This window comes from Micropterus dolomieu, linkage group LG01 (genome assembly GCF_021292245.1).
Source record: "Micropterus dolomieu isolate WLL.071019.BEF.003 ecotype Adirondacks linkage group LG01, ASM2129224v1, whole genome shotgun sequence".
In the NCBI taxonomy this organism is placed as follows: Eukaryota; Metazoa; Chordata; class Actinopteri; order Centrarchiformes; family Centrarchidae; genus Micropterus; species Micropterus dolomieu.
In genome coordinates, this window is record NC_060150.1 from 33,277,680 (window position 1) to 33,292,573 (window position 14,894).

A 14,894-nucleotide genomic window follows, 5' to 3' on the forward strand; every position below is an offset into this window, starting at 1 on the left:
GAGGTCAGCCTTGGTTTGGACAAGCCTGTGTACTCTGTTTGCCAACTCATTTAATCAGAAATATATATATGTTGTATTTGGCTGAATCAGCAAGCTTATCTGACAAACCACAGGCTCTGTGTCAACGGGGTATTTCAACATGCTGGATTGTCTTGTCGAGCGTTTAAACGCGCAGTTGACATGACTCATTTGTAAGATTACAGTGAATTTCTGTCATGCATTTTGAAACTTCCCTTAATTCTTATAGTTGAACAGGACAGATATATGCTATCTTTCAGTCCCGTGCACAGTTTATGAAAAAGGTTAATGTTTTTAAGTGTTCTGGGGAAAAAGGATGAAGAACACTGATGCTGGTGTTACTGCTTTTAGTAAAATAATTATATATATTAAAATAACTTTCTGTTAAATATCTCAAACAATATTGAAATACAATTATTGATTCTAACTTTGTGCAATTGGATGAATTAGTATTTATGGACACTTGTTGTTGTCTTCTTGACGTGAGCACCAGAATTCTGTCACGTTTTTGCCCAGGTCTGCCGCCTACAGTACCATGCATCATGCAGGTTTGAACCGTGTACTGTTGTGGTTTTGACTGTCATTTATTTGGTCGCTAATCTCCGATACTAATGGGCAGGCCAAGGAGCTGCCCACCTACAAGGACAATGACTTCATCAATGATGGGCAGAAGATCTACATTGACGGGGAGAACAAGAAGATGTTCCTGGAGAAGCTCAGGAAAGATGTGGAGGTATGTGTTTACAGTTAGATATACCAGAAAGTGTAGGCTTTCTGCTTGCTCAGAGAAAAAAGCCCAACCTTCCCTTGATGTCACCCCTTTCTGTCTGTACTAATACATTTCCTCTTTCTCTGGCTCCACTCTTGCAACCTGCCACTCCTCTCTACTGTTTTCTCCCTCTTCCTTAAACACTTATGCTCCTGCCATTTCTTCACTTGCTTTTTATTTCCTCTACCGTCCGACCTTCCTCCAATCGTCCCTCAGTTCCTGGCCCAGCTGAAGCTCATGGACTACAGTCTGCTGGTGGGGATCCACGATGTGGAGCGAGCCGAGCAGGAAGAGGTGGAGAGCGAGGACAATGAAGCCGAGGAGGAGGGCGAGAGTGACGGAGGGGGCATTGGAACACCCCCTGACAGTCCCAGCAACACCCTGGACAGCAACAAGCCCCTGTCACCTGGAGAGTTTGATCCCGCCATTGACGTCTACGCCATCAAAAGCAATGATAGTGAGTAGCCCAGTGCATGTGGGTTTTTTTTATAATACGATGTTAAATTCCAACTTTTGAAATGTGAGGGTTGTATTGAACAGCTTAATAATAAAAACAGTACTTAGAGCTCCCCCTGCTGGGTATTAAAGTACTGAAGTTTGTCTTATTTAACCGTACCTGATTGTACTTGATGATACTGTGCAAATATAGATTCCCATTAAGGGTGCATTTGTTTTAAACTCCAGGTGCTCCCAGGAAGGAGGTTTACTTCATGGCTATCATAGACATCCTGCAGCATTACGATGCCAAGAAGAAAGCTGCCCACGCCGCCAAGACTGTCAAACATGGGGTATGTAGCTGCTCACAAGAAGCTATTTAATATGGTTCCGTTCAAGTAACATGACAAACTATGTGTCCCTTTACAGGCCGGAGCAGAGATCTCCACGGTGAACCCAGAGCAGTACTCCAAGAGGTTTTATGATTTTATCACCACTATCCTATCATAGCCTTCAGGAGCAACAGGAGGGCACAGAGGCACATGGGAAAGGGGGGGAAGGCAAGCAGGGAGCAGGGCAGGGGAAGAGAAGTGATGGAGAGAAAACCCATCGAGAGGCTGAATACACAAGGTGCTGTGATGGCGTTGTATCACTCTCCCTCATCCCTCCCTGTTTACTTCGCCCTCTTTCAGCGGGGTGCCACGCTCTGCAGCTAAAGAAAAACCCATCATTCGTTTACATTTAACCTCTCCTATGTTGAGTTTTGTTCATGCGTTACTTTGGATGACGAGTGTTGAAAGGAAGTGTCCAAGTCATTACGGTTTTTTTTAAATAGAATTTGTTTTTGTCTTTATGGTTGTTTATGTGGGAATATGGCTTTTTTTTATTGCCTCTAATATAACACCCAGCACCCTGCAGTTTTTTATTTTATTTTGATGTTTTTATTTGTCTTTCCCTTATATTGTTTGGGGGGGGGTTTAGATGTATATAGTGTGAGGTCAAGGGGAGTGCAGAGGTGTCTTTGCAAAGACATGGCAGGATGTAAAAAGGAAGTTTGCGTTGAGCCTCGCCTAATGCAATCGCTTCATTTCAGGAACTAGGAAGCAGTCTTCCAATAGGCCAACAGCCAGACCCCCCCACCCACCCAAATGCTATACAAGTACTCAGCCAAACAAATCTTCCCATTTGTGTTCCTTTTCCATCACTTGTTCTTTGGATGCCTCCCCCTCTCACTCCTTCATGTACAGTTGATGAATTGAGCTTCTGGGTTATCCTCTTGCCACACACACAAACAAACACGTCTCATCAGCTGAGATGAGTTCACTTGTTGCAGTAAATTATAATGCTTGTTTTCAGCACTAGTTGCGCCTCGTGGTTGTCAGCGCTTTTCCCCTTTTGCTTTGTTGTGGTGCGCAGTGTTTAAGAATGATTAAGGGAAGCATGTGTTTTTAAGGGAGGATTCGAGGACACAGCTTCTCTTAGGCGTTATTTACTTGCATAAACTCTGAATCTGTTGGGCATTGTTATGTAGGCCTGGTTTCTGTTCCTGTGGCAGGGAATGACCCAGAAGTCCTGTGTGGTTGATTAAGAGTCAGCCACTCCTCGTTATATCTTCGTAAAGGGTGTCACATTGAAACATCAGCAGCCCTTAACTTTCTGTTGCCATCAGCACCTTATGAGTAAAATCAAAAATGTTGCACTTTTATTTGTTATTAGAGGTTAGGAGATCTTGTTCTGTTACGTGCGCTGCAACAAAGAGGAAAAATAACTCTGCTTTCATAGAATTGAATCTTTAGAGGCCCGATCTCAAATCCTGTCTCCTCCGCCATTTTTCACCTATGGGTGCTTCTTAATGTAAGGATCGGTGGGGAAGAATTTACTGCAATATTAGACGGGGAAAGAAGTTGGGTTTTGTTTACAGGGCTTATGTAAAGTAACCTCTCCAATCCTTGTTTTTAGAAGCGCCCCGTGGTGTTGTGGGTGGTGGGTTTTGGGACTGAGCCAACAGCGTGACCGTGCTTGCACGCTCAGGGCAGACAGAAGGCTGTTTACCTCCAGCATCGTACCAGCACACACCCAATGATGGCGAACAATGTGTGTGTGTGTGTGTGTGTGTGTCAGTGTTCAAAAGTTTTTTTGGGACGGGGGGGTGGGGGTAGAAAGGGGAGGAGGGAAGAGTAGCTGCAGATGTAAAGATACGTGTTGTTACGTCATTAACACCAACAGCATTGTCCTCTTCTCTAACCTCAGCTGTGAGTCTGTTATTCATCATTTGTGTTGTTGACATTTTTTAAAGGTGGTTTATCTGTGTTTGAATTTGGCAGTTTTATGAATTGATGTGGTAATATTTTGTTTGTTTCTGTTTGAGGTGTTGTTGTTTTTTTGTATATTTTGCACATGAGGAAAGGAACCAAATGTTACGAATATGATCCCAATTAGTTGATTATGGTCTTAACAAGGGAAATGCAATATACTCGTATGTAAGTGAGAAACGTTGTGCGTGTGATGTTGTGTGTATCCCTTCTGGATAACCAACTAAAGCAAGTAAAAGTCGTCATCCTTGACTATTCTAACCCATGCAAAAAGCTTCCATCATAATATGTTAGTTTAAATTTCATAGATTATATTCACATTTATATTTTTACATTGGATTTTAGTCATGAAACATAGGTGTATTTAAAAGAAAAAACTAAACGGAGCCACCCTTAGGAATGAATGATGGTGCTGTGGTAAATGAAGAATGATACTGCTAGAATTTATACAATGCTTACTATAGATGTACTTTAAAAAAAAAAAGTCATAAAAAATTGCATGTCACAGGACTAAGTTTCCTTTTCCCTTTGGTCTGTGTTGTTGGCTGTTCAGGTTCTCTTTGTGTCCCTACACTTTAACCAGATTTGTGAGCTGTTCAGCGTAAATTGGTCCCTACCATGCTTTAAATAATGTGATTTTCATTGTATACACTGTGCAAGATGTGTGCCTTTATACTCCAAAATTATTTAATTTTATATTTTGTAACCTTTTTTTAAAACACAGGCAAATGGTTATTTTAATAACAGGGTGTTTACTTTGACCTTTACATTTCATCCCCCCTGCTCAACCTTCCTCCACTCCAGCACCTCTGTGTTTAGATATTATTTTCACGTTATTCCGTCAGTTAAACTAAACAATTCTAATGATTGTGTTTTAACAGACAAAAAAGTGAATAGCTGTCTTAAATTTGAACACGCTGGATCAGTTTCAATTCTGTACATTCAAGTCCTTCATTCAGATTATTCAGTGTTTGCAGGCGTCCCTCTCCTCCTCAGAGCGAGGCGGTGTCTGCTGATATTAATCCCTTGTTCGTTGACGCTGGTCCTGCCTTTAGAAAAAGGGTGCGTGCGTGGAAGTGTATTGTGGAATGTGTGTGTGTGTTGTGGTTGTGTTTTCTCGTGCTTGTGCTCGCTAAGTGACTGCCCCTCCCATTCCCTCCTCAGGAGTATGTCGGCATCTTCATCACATTTACCCTCTCACATTTCAGGAATGTGTCTTTCTTTTCTTTTCTTTTCTTTTTGTACATTTTATAATATTATTATTTTTGTGTTTGTCCAGACTTTCACTTACAACTCCTACTCATTTCTAAAACAAGTTTAGGTTCTCTTGCTTCCTCACCTCCATGTTTTTATTTTGTATAACCCAGAACACCTGTGTGTTTTCAGGGAGGTTGTCAGCACATCCTGAGTCAATGTTAGATGATATTTCTGTGTTCTTTCACTGTTAATGGGCAGTTTTGTTGTAACGTAGCCCATGCTGTACATAGGTTGTGTCGTAAAGGAAACAAGAAATGAGGGAACACAATCATCTTCGAGTGTGCTTTGCTCTCTTTGGCTTCGCTGTAGTCAGACTAATAAGCAAGTAATAAACAGAGCAGTGCATGCTGGGAGAGTGAGGATTTTTCTGTTCTGTTTCGGGGATATTAACTCTCCTCTGATGAAGTCCTTGCTTTTGTGACTTTCGCTCATGAACAAGCTCCTCCACCCACCAGTCAACTTGCTGCCACCGTTAACTTGCCAAAAGCATCTTTGAGCAGTCAGAACTACCCCACACGAGCTTAAAGAACATTGTGTGTCGTATAATGTGTCTGTTTAGGTTTTTTTCTTTCTATGTACTGGAAGCGAGATATGCATTGCTGATATGTGAACAAACACCCCAGCGTTCATGTGGTTTATCAAGTGTTAAGGGGAATTGGATTACAAATGCAAAGCCAGGCGAGATCTGCAGAGATGGAACCTTTTCCTTTTGGCCTTGAGTTTCAAAATCAACAAATTTTGTGGAGGATTTTGAAAGCAACTGAATCCTTTTTCTTTTTTAAATTTGCATGCAAAATTGAAGTCAAGAGAGGCCTGGAAACCTCCCCTCCTGCAATTGAGCTTTGGTCCCTAGTACTTAAATTACTGTGTGTGTATGTGTGAGTGTGTGTGTTTCTTTATTGCTGTCTGACAAACAATGGCTGGTGAGAGTTCCCTTTCAGTGGCAGAGAGGCCAAAATGTTGATGTATGTTTATTGTTCTTCACATTTAATGATGACGATGATAATAATACACTCCATTCAATAAGCCTTCACTCAAACCAATTAAAGCACTTGTTCTGCTTAACTCACAGTCTACCTCTGATTTGTTTTTTCTTTGTCTACAATCCCATGTTCCATAAATATATTCTTTAGTTTTTAAATGTTTGACTTACTGAAGCTCTGTATTTAAAATGAAAATATTTTTTTTACACTCGTGTTAATACTCAGTCTCTGCTGAGGAAGACAGGAAACCAAGAAACTTATTCCCCGTGACTCTTAAATGAAGAGTTAAAGAGGGAAGGGAGCTATGCGGGGTTTAATTGCCACCGTTTGTCTATGTATGTTTAATTTTTTTTCAACGAAAACTAGCGGCGTTGTTTGTACTATTATTTTTGTTAACTACTATCAACTATTAACCCCGTGCATCAGTCTCTATCCCAGTTAAATTGTCTGCCGTTGCCTCTGATATCAAATAGATTTCAACCAACATTTTAAAGGAATAATGTAGCCTAATTACATTTGGAGAAAAATAGCCTACACAAAAAAAACTGAACGAAAGGTGTCGAGAAACTCTGCGTCTTTCCTCATATTTTTATTGTTGTTTGTTTGTTAGATCATTATAGTGATAAACCAAACGAGTGTCTGTTTCACAAGTTGCACCAGAGCGAGTCGCGCGCTGGAAAGAAAAGCGTGCCGGTGGAACAAAAGACATGCAGATTTCCACTCCCGGTTGGATGTGAAAGTTTCATCACACTGGCTAAATTCTTTGCCCTTTGAATCATTTAGGGCTATACACTACAATTTAGCAACAACAACAAACTAAAAAAAAAATGAGACAGTAGTGATGATCTTTAAATAGCCTGATGCATAATTGAGTGTATCTGATTGCAGAAGTGCACAGATTGGGAGCAGGGAAATGCTGTTTGTTTTCTAAGTAGGCTACATATAAAATATGAAGGACAATCTGTTTATGGAAAATATTAAAATATCGTCTCTGCGTTTTTTGTTTTTACCCGCGAAATATCAAATGTCACAAATAAAAATATTGACTGTAAAACCAGAGAAAACGAAAGCACATTGGGCAACATTTTAACGTCATATGCAGCATTTTTACCTACTAATATTTATTTAGAGTATTTCTTTTGTTATTGCGATCAAAAGGTGTAGGCTACGCTATCGCAAAACTTAGCGGACAACGTGCCTCAATGCTTTCATTAGTTTTTAATTATTCAGATTTTAATTCAAATTGGCTTTTAAAAAAATTGGTCGCTTATTACAGGAGGTCCAAGCATAGGTTAAAGCATTTTTTTTTCTGGCTTTCAGGTTTACATTCGTGACTTTCCTTTTTATCCTTATCATGCCATGTGCTACTGCATTTTTATTCAGTATAAAGTAATTAGAATAAAGACTAGGCTATAGCTCTTTATGGAGAGCCCTGCCGTTACACAGGAGATGATCTATTGTTTTGTAACAGGCTATACTGCAAAATTGGTTAAACGCCAAGGCTGGGTTATCAGGCTATATAGGGGAAAATGCGGAGGTTGTGCTTTCGATCATGTTTTGGTTTAATAGCCTATGTTAAATATGAAATATAGGTCCTTCTCATTTTAATTAAATGCCCGAATGAACGCGGCAATTGCAGGCTTTATATTTACTTTAAAAACATGAACTTCTGAAGTGACAGAGGAAATGAAAGCGTGCCACTAGAAAGAAAACATTTACATCGCCTGGGTCCTGTAGCTGTATGGATATAAAATCAGATTTTTAGAGAGGAGGAGGGGATGGTGGTGGCAGCTGCAGCAGCAGCCGTAACGTGTTCCGATCTCCGCTGCAGTAAGAGGCGGGGGCTCATTTGCACCGTCAGTATAGGCTGCACTGTGGAGAACAAGCAGAGACAACCCAGCAGACAATAAACAAAGAGCGGCTCGCCATGTGCGCTGCAGCTGCTGCACGCGCGCGCGCGCACACACACAAGTGCACGCGCACCCAGTTGAGCTGCTGTGAGGAGTCACGGCCACCAGGGGGCAGGGTGAACCCTGCAAAGCCGAGGAGGAGAAAGAGACGCATTGCCCCAGATACATGCTACATCTTATGTGTTTCTAACGAAAACTGCAGCGTAGGAAGCCTATGAGCAGCATGTGAGGGAAGCTGCTCTGAAATAAGGGAACTCGGGTTCAAATCCACGTGTCAGCGAGTGTAAGTGTCTTTGAACAACAAACTAATTCCCTACCACCCCCAGGGTTGCTGCTCTGTACTGAACCTGACCTTTGACCTCTCTGTTATGTGGGCATAAGAGAATAGTTTCCATCAACCTCCACTAAATTTCCCAAAGGTGATGAATGTGTTATCAAAGAGGGGTGAAGCTTTCCTCACCTTTAGATATCATTCAAAGGTGACAAAGACAGGGCTGTTGTTCTTTTATTTTATCTTGAAGGTCTCTTACAGTGTGACAATATTTGTATATACTGTCTAAATCTGTCTAAATACAAGCTGCAGTTGCAATCAACATGCATTTAAAAGTGACAACACAAACGCAATATAAAATATGGAAAACAGTTTTTTGAAAAAACATCTTGTATTTACTGTGTATGCATGGTACATCTTCATGTTAACATTTCAACAGGATGTGTAGTGTGAACTGATGTCAGGCTGGCTGGTAGCTCTCCAGCCGCTCCAGCAAGACCTCTGAGTAGCCAGGGGAGTAGTACCTGAAACAACACACCGCAAAATACCATGTGTTATACTGAAGGATGTTTTGTCCTTTGTTTCACCATGATCATAGAGATAGTGCTGAATTCTGCTTTTTAAAAGAACTCTTTACAAACCCAGTTTAACCTTAAGCCTTTTGTTAGTTTGTAAAAACACAGACACAATGACGTAATGATGTTACAGGACAGGTTTTCTGTCTGTATGTCACGTGATCTGATCAGTCACCTCTAGATTACTGTTTACGTCTCTCAGAGGGCTACCCACACAGGGCTTAGGTGTCAACAAGGTATCTGTTTTAGCATGAATGTGGGAGAGAAACATACCTGACTATCTCTTCAGGGAAACAGCTGTTGATAGCGTTGATGTGCTCCTGTAGAGGGGAGCCGGGCTCGGCCTGGATCTCTTGCACTTTCTTCAGACCCCCGCTGGTCACAAACAGACGGCGAGCCTTAGGGTCATGGGGCAGCACCTTTTGAGGGGAGGGAAGATGAGTGTATGGCACAGATATCGTATCTATAAGCTCTGAATCACCAAAACGTCAAAAAAAAGACATTTCGATTTTTTTTTTGCCGATTGCTGATTCAGGTTGTGATGCTGGCTGTAGACTCACTCACTCACCTTGCTGAACTGGCAGACTACATGTTTGAGGATGTTGCTTGGTACATCGTAGAGGAGGGGCTCCAGAGCTGGGATGTAGGTGCACTTCTGCAGGATGCTCTTCAGAGCCTTCTTACTCTGAACAGAACAGGAGGAAATATACTGCATATCCTTTTCCCTTTGCCTTGACCTTTACCTTTGATACCAGCTGCACCAAAGGCTAATTTCCACTACTGATACCAGTTATCTGCGCCCAATGTTAGGCTGATAAAATATTACCAAGCTGCAGCTCTTACCTTGGCCTGCAGGTCCTCAGAGCTGCTGGCGTCCATGTAGAGCTCCAGCAGTTTGGGCAGCAGGTTAGCTGTGCCCACTGCCTTGGCGTGCTCAGGGGTGTGATGACCTATCTGGCCAATGGACCAGGCTGCGGCTGCCTTGATGTGATGTTCAGGTTCTTCGGACAGACACAGGGCCAACTGTGGCACCCCCTGCAGGACAGGAGGACACACATCAGAGCAGCACCGGTTCAGATCATATGACCTACATACTGGACCTGAGGGATGTGTCTCTGGTTTTAGTGGTGGGTTTCGCTGTTGTCACATGGCTTGTTCAGGGGAATCAGAAAAGAGATTGACAACCACACATACACACCTTGGACACAATGACAGCCATGGCAAGGTTCTCAGTGTGAGCTGCCACATATCCCAGCATCATGATCGCCGGCAAGCGCAGGTTTCCACGGCAAGCACCAAGATAGTCAATCACTTCTGTGATGGCACCACAATTCACAATCACCTGGGACAGCTGGAAACACACAAACAAATTACTTTCTGTCCGGCAGTGCATGTTTGTGCCTGTAAGTATAAGCGCGCAGCACCTCTGGTGTGTGTTTCACCACCTCCCTCAACAGGGTGGCGACGTTCTTCCGGACATACTCATCTGGATCTCTGAGGCAGACTACAGCTGCAGGGAAGATCTCAGCCTCTATCACCATCTCCGCCAGGCTGACCGAGTGCTTACTGATCTGACTGAGGGCTGAGAACACCTGCCTCTGGATGGAGACAAAAACATGTCTTGAATCGAATCATTTCCAGACTTAATTCCCCTTTTTGTTAGTCAGTTACAGCTTCATGTTGCACATTCCTGAAGCCAGCATCTACATCATACACGTTACTGTTTTTTATTAAATATCTGGTCCTTTATTGGGTGGTACATTCATTAAATCAAAATCAATTGACATTTTATGTCATTGTTAATATTTAACATTTAAATTGGTTGCCAATTCAAAGAATTTGTTTCCAGCACAGATTTTGCACAAATTTCACCACTTTTTTTCAGCTTTTCTGAATGTGTTGCTGGCAAGATCTGTAAAATGTCAACATAATTTTGTGACTATACTCCACCTTCTTGGCACCTGTAATGTTTACTCGAAAATGTTGAGTTACTACAATGGCCTTTTGTACTCAACATCATCCAAAATACAAAAGAATATTTTGAACTAAACTCTGTGATTAAAAGTGTGTCTCAAGTGTGTCCATTTAATGAATTCCTAATTAATTCACAAACCACAATGTATACCAAGGAATTCAGACAGGGCAAGAGTTTTGTTGAAAAGGTGAATAAAGGAGAAAGAGGACAAATAGATTAAGAACAATAATATGGGATAGAGTCCAATAGAATCCCAAAAGAAAAAAACATACATATATTTAGACATTATATTTATATTTTTAAAAGTAGAAATATTTTCACCAATCTGCTCTGAAGCGTCCTGTTATAATCATTAAGGAATAATATGTGATAATGTAACAGTAATTTAATTTGACAGGAAAATCATTAAAAGTATTCACGATAAACATTCATATTGTTATTATTAAAAACATCATTAAGCTCCAATAATCAAAACAACATGGGGCATTGAGGTAGCATGAATATTTAGCATTACCTCATTTTGCAAGCATTGTTTTTAGGCTTGTAAACATTTTCCAGAGAAAAGAAAATGAATATTATCATTTACTGTAATGACATAAAATCATCAAACGTGTTCCTTTCATTCACGCCATTACACGTGGTCAGCTGAGTGAAAGTAGCAGCGGTTCAGGTGAGGCTGGCCTACCTTGAGTTTGGGGTCTGGGTTGAGGATCATCTGTGCCAGGTGGGCGATGGCACCATTGTCCACCACGGTCTGGGCCTGCTCCGGCGTGTGCTTGGAGATGTCGCTGAGGGTGGAAGCTGCGATGCGTTTGAGGGCCATCTCAGGCTCCAGGAGACACAACACCAGCAGGGGGACAGCACCCGCGTCCACCACCGTCTGGGCCAGCGCTGCACGGTAATAGAAAAGAGGTGGGATGAATGTGTGCAAATGCAGGTGCTTGAAGGAGGGAGCGCTGCATCCCAGGACAAAGAATGACTGAATTAATTATTTTTTTTAATCTTACCATGCACTGGAATGTTTCTTTAAGCCAAGAAAGTGACAAAAAGGGCAGAAGGAAATCATAGAAATCTAAGCATGTCAGCGTGTCTTACTTACATGCGTTGTGTCGTGCGATGCAGGCGAGAGCCCAGGCGGCTGCCTCCTTCACCCCGGGGTCAAACTCCTCCAGGCAGAGAACCAGGGCATCAACTCCCCCGCAGGCCACCACAGCCTGGGACAGCTCGGGGGAGTGTTTGGCGACTGCACGCATCACAAACGCTGCTGCCTTCTTATAGAACCTCTGCATACAAACACACAAAGATACAGGATTTAAAAAACAACCATTTTCTCCTTTGAAATATTTTTATTTTCTTGTCTTTTCCATTCTTTTCTTTAATAAACCCTGTCAAAAAAAATATTGACATGGTAACTGGGCTTTCACATACGCTAGAGGTTCCCTAGAAATAATATGTATATTTCATTTGCCAAAAACCTAATTCACTGAGAGAGAAATTTGAGACCATTTGTGTGTCGGATCACCCCACATTTAAGTTTTTTTCTATACATTTCAGTGGTGATGCTATATGCTAAGTACAATATAATCCAGCAGCAAATTCTGGATTCTTGTCATATTTGACATCAAACGTAGACCAATTGTGTCAGATTTTAGGTTCATTATATGAGACTGCAATGTCCCATTAATAATAACAGCTAAACCATGTCTCCCTCCATTCTGGGCCTCTTATTGGGCTGAGGGGGAGAAAGAGAGAGGAGACAAAGGCCTGGTTGCTCTAATACTAAAGGGCTCTTAGGTTTTGAAGTAGCCCCCAGGGCAAAATGCCAAGTTAGCCCAAAACACACTCTCACACTCAGGGGGCTGACCCAGAGGTCCTGCCTCTGTCTCTTCCCTCACTCACTCAGGCACGCACACACGCACGCACACACACACACACACACACACACACACACACACACACACACACACACACACCAGCCTCTAGAGGGCAGAGACTGAGTACTGCACACTCTGTAGAAAAGCCAAATGATGAGGCACTGACATTGTGTGAGGCCAAAGAGTGGACCAGTTGGGGCAGGATGTCTTCCTTCACCACTGCCTCGGCCAGGTCATCGCTGTGGTCTGCCAGGCGGCCCAGAGCCAAAGCTGCCGTCTGCTGGATGCCGGGGACCACGTCCAGCATCAGGGGACGCAGCATTGACATCACACCTGCAGGACAGGAGAGGAGATGAACAACTAAACACTGGGGATATATTAGCAACTGAAGCTAACACAGTCTTATGAAAACCTTGTTTCTTACCAGCACTGTGAAGGATGTCTATGTTTTGGGGCCTGGCTGCCAGATCAGCGACAGTTTGCACAAACTGCATCCTTGATTTCTGATACTGCTCAAAAACTGCAAAGCACCAAAACAAACATGAAGAAAGTTTAGCCACTGAGGTGAATCTTGTGAACAGAACAGCTCGCAAGTCTCACCTTGAATGATCTGTCGTTGGCTCATTGTTGCCCTGGGGAAGGATTTATTTTCACACGGGTTATCTCCCCAGAAAGCACCGTGAATTTACCGCAGGATTCAGTATAGCGTTTTTGCTCTTGGCCGTGTCCAGGTTTGGATTTCAGGTGGTGTTGTTAAGTGTTGTCGTGGCAACAGACGGGAAGCAGAACGTTCGGCTGTTTCCGATGAAGGTCGACTAGAGTCGAGAGGAAGATCGTCTAGAGCCGAGAGGAGTCACTCTCACCTCGCATGGGTTTGTTTTTTTTTTGCTTCCCGGAAATATGTCGAGTGTGAGAGCTCTGTGTCGCTTCCTCGTCTCTGTCCACGGCGTCTTCAGTTCCCGCTAAAAGACCAGCCGCGGACATGTCGCGTTTACTTTTCACAACGTCGTTTATTCAAAGGAAAACAGAGTGGCGAAATCGAAGCGGCCATTGGCTGATGAAGTGAACATGCTGCTCATTTCACGCTGCGCTGCGTGGCGGAACATTTCAAAAGGAAAGAGTCTCCCCCCTCTTCTTTTTAACTTTTGCCTGCCTTTCCTGCTCAGGAGTGTGTCCTCACATGACCTGCCTGCCTGAAGGGGGTTCGACTTGTTATTTTCCGTTTATAAGAAGGGACTAATATGGACTAAAAAAATGCATTGCTATTACAAAATGCGACGGAGATGGGCCTGGTCCAAACATTTGAGCCGCCGTAGCAAACAAAGACGAAAAAAGTTGGACTTAGATAAAAAATAAATAAAAAATAAACCATAGGCCAATTCAAATAGAAAATTTAAAATAAAGTACCCTAGGCTATGGACAAAAAAGGTCCAATCGGGCACACAGACACAGCCTTGCATAATGTTGGTTTTGTTACCCAAGTGAATGAAAGAGATTTTAGATGAGCCGATTCAGGTGGCAGAGTGCCAATTTATTTTATTTTAAAGCCTGTTCCCATGTCCCATGTAGCCTACATCTTTTACAAAGTTTCAGAAACAACTAGGCCTATTTAGACATAGGCTATTTTAAAATGTAAGTAATTTAAAATAAATATTAAACCCAATCGGGCTCAGTTTTGTGTTTATGCGATTAGGTTTTTGTTTGCTTGTTTTTTACACATAAATGCATAGATGAGTTTTGTCGGCTCCGATTGAGGTCTCTAGGCTATTTAAAAAAAAAAAAAAAAATTACCGGATGAATAGCCAAATTATCACATTAAACTAAATTAGCTTTATTATCACTCGGGTAAGCCATCAAGAACTGATCATTCTGAATAACCAATAGGCTATTTTCGATTTTTTTACGCTAGGTACTGTATATAGGATAACCATGTTGTGTGGTAATGACGCTGCTCTGTGAAACACTAATAGGCTAAAATAAAATAAAACGTCAAATTCAAGCACTTATCTGATAGCGAGTGTGGTTCTTTCCTTCACGTGTTTACAGCATGACACAGGCTAGGCTACTCTTAAGCCCTGCTGCCCGCCTGATTTACTTATTCGGGTTTAATTGTAAAGCTCGATTTGATTGAAAAATATTTTTGAGCCTCCTGGGTGAGATATTATGTATTTATTTATTATTTATATATATATATAGCCTGCAGTTTTACAATTAATTCGATTTCAGGATGAGGAAAAAAATTGAAATAACATTTAAAAAAAATAAATAATAAATGTTCATTATGAAATTTAAATTAATAGGCCTACTTTTAGCATCCAAAATAAGGTGACGGTTTCACAATGCTGGAGATTGAAAATTACACTGGAATGTAATCGTGCAATATAAAATAATAATGTTTTTGCCTCATGTAGCTTAAGTCTTTAGTTCCATTTTCCATAAAAACTGCTGCATTTCAGTCCAGTCAAATCCAGTTAGCTACTCGTGCGATAATAGTCAATACAAAAAAAAACTAGCA

General features: G+C 41.8%; 2 protein-coding genes across 4 annotated transcripts in view; one reads left to right on the forward strand and one right to left on the reverse strand.

Annotated features, from left to right (window-relative positions):
• Positions 1-5,856, forward strand: part of pip4k2aa (phosphatidylinositol-5-phosphate 4-kinase, type II, alpha a) — a 33,591-nt gene extending 27,735 nt beyond the window's left edge. For both annotated transcript variants that reach the window (XM_046065683.1, XM_046065679.1), the window contains exons 7-10: positions 638-751; positions 1,004-1,244; positions 1,472-1,575; positions 1,652-5,856. In XM_046065683.1, coding sequence (XP_045921639.1) covers positions 638-751; positions 1,004-1,244; positions 1,472-1,575; positions 1,652-1,732 — 540 coding nt within the window. In that variant the 3' untranslated portion in view covers positions 1,733-5,856. The remainder of the gene's footprint in view (positions 1-637; positions 752-1,003; positions 1,245-1,471; positions 1,576-1,651) is intronic.
• A 2,319-nt stretch (positions 5,857-8,175) lies between these two features.
• spag6 (sperm associated antigen 6) lies at positions 8,176-13,385 on the reverse strand. Of its 2 annotated transcripts, none has more exons than XM_046065739.1 (11): positions 12,980-13,385; positions 12,804-12,899; positions 12,546-12,712; positions 11,605-11,788; positions 11,191-11,396; positions 9,955-10,128; positions 9,729-9,881; positions 9,374-9,553; positions 9,099-9,215; positions 8,804-8,949; positions 8,176-8,479 (listed from the first exon to the last, which is right to left on the reverse strand). In XM_046065739.1, the coding sequence occupies exons 1-11, from the start codon at positions 13,002-13,004 to the stop codon at positions 8,416-8,418; spliced, it is 1,512 nt and encodes a 503-aa protein (XP_045921695.1). In that variant the 5' UTR covers positions 13,005-13,385; the 3' UTR covers positions 8,176-8,415. The 2 variants fall into 2 exon arrangements, with proteins under 2 accessions (XP_045921695.1, XP_045921688.1); XM_046065732.1 differs by having other exon boundaries at positions 9,374-9,565; positions 12,980-13,366.
• Positions 13,386-14,894: the final 1,509 nt, after the last annotated feature.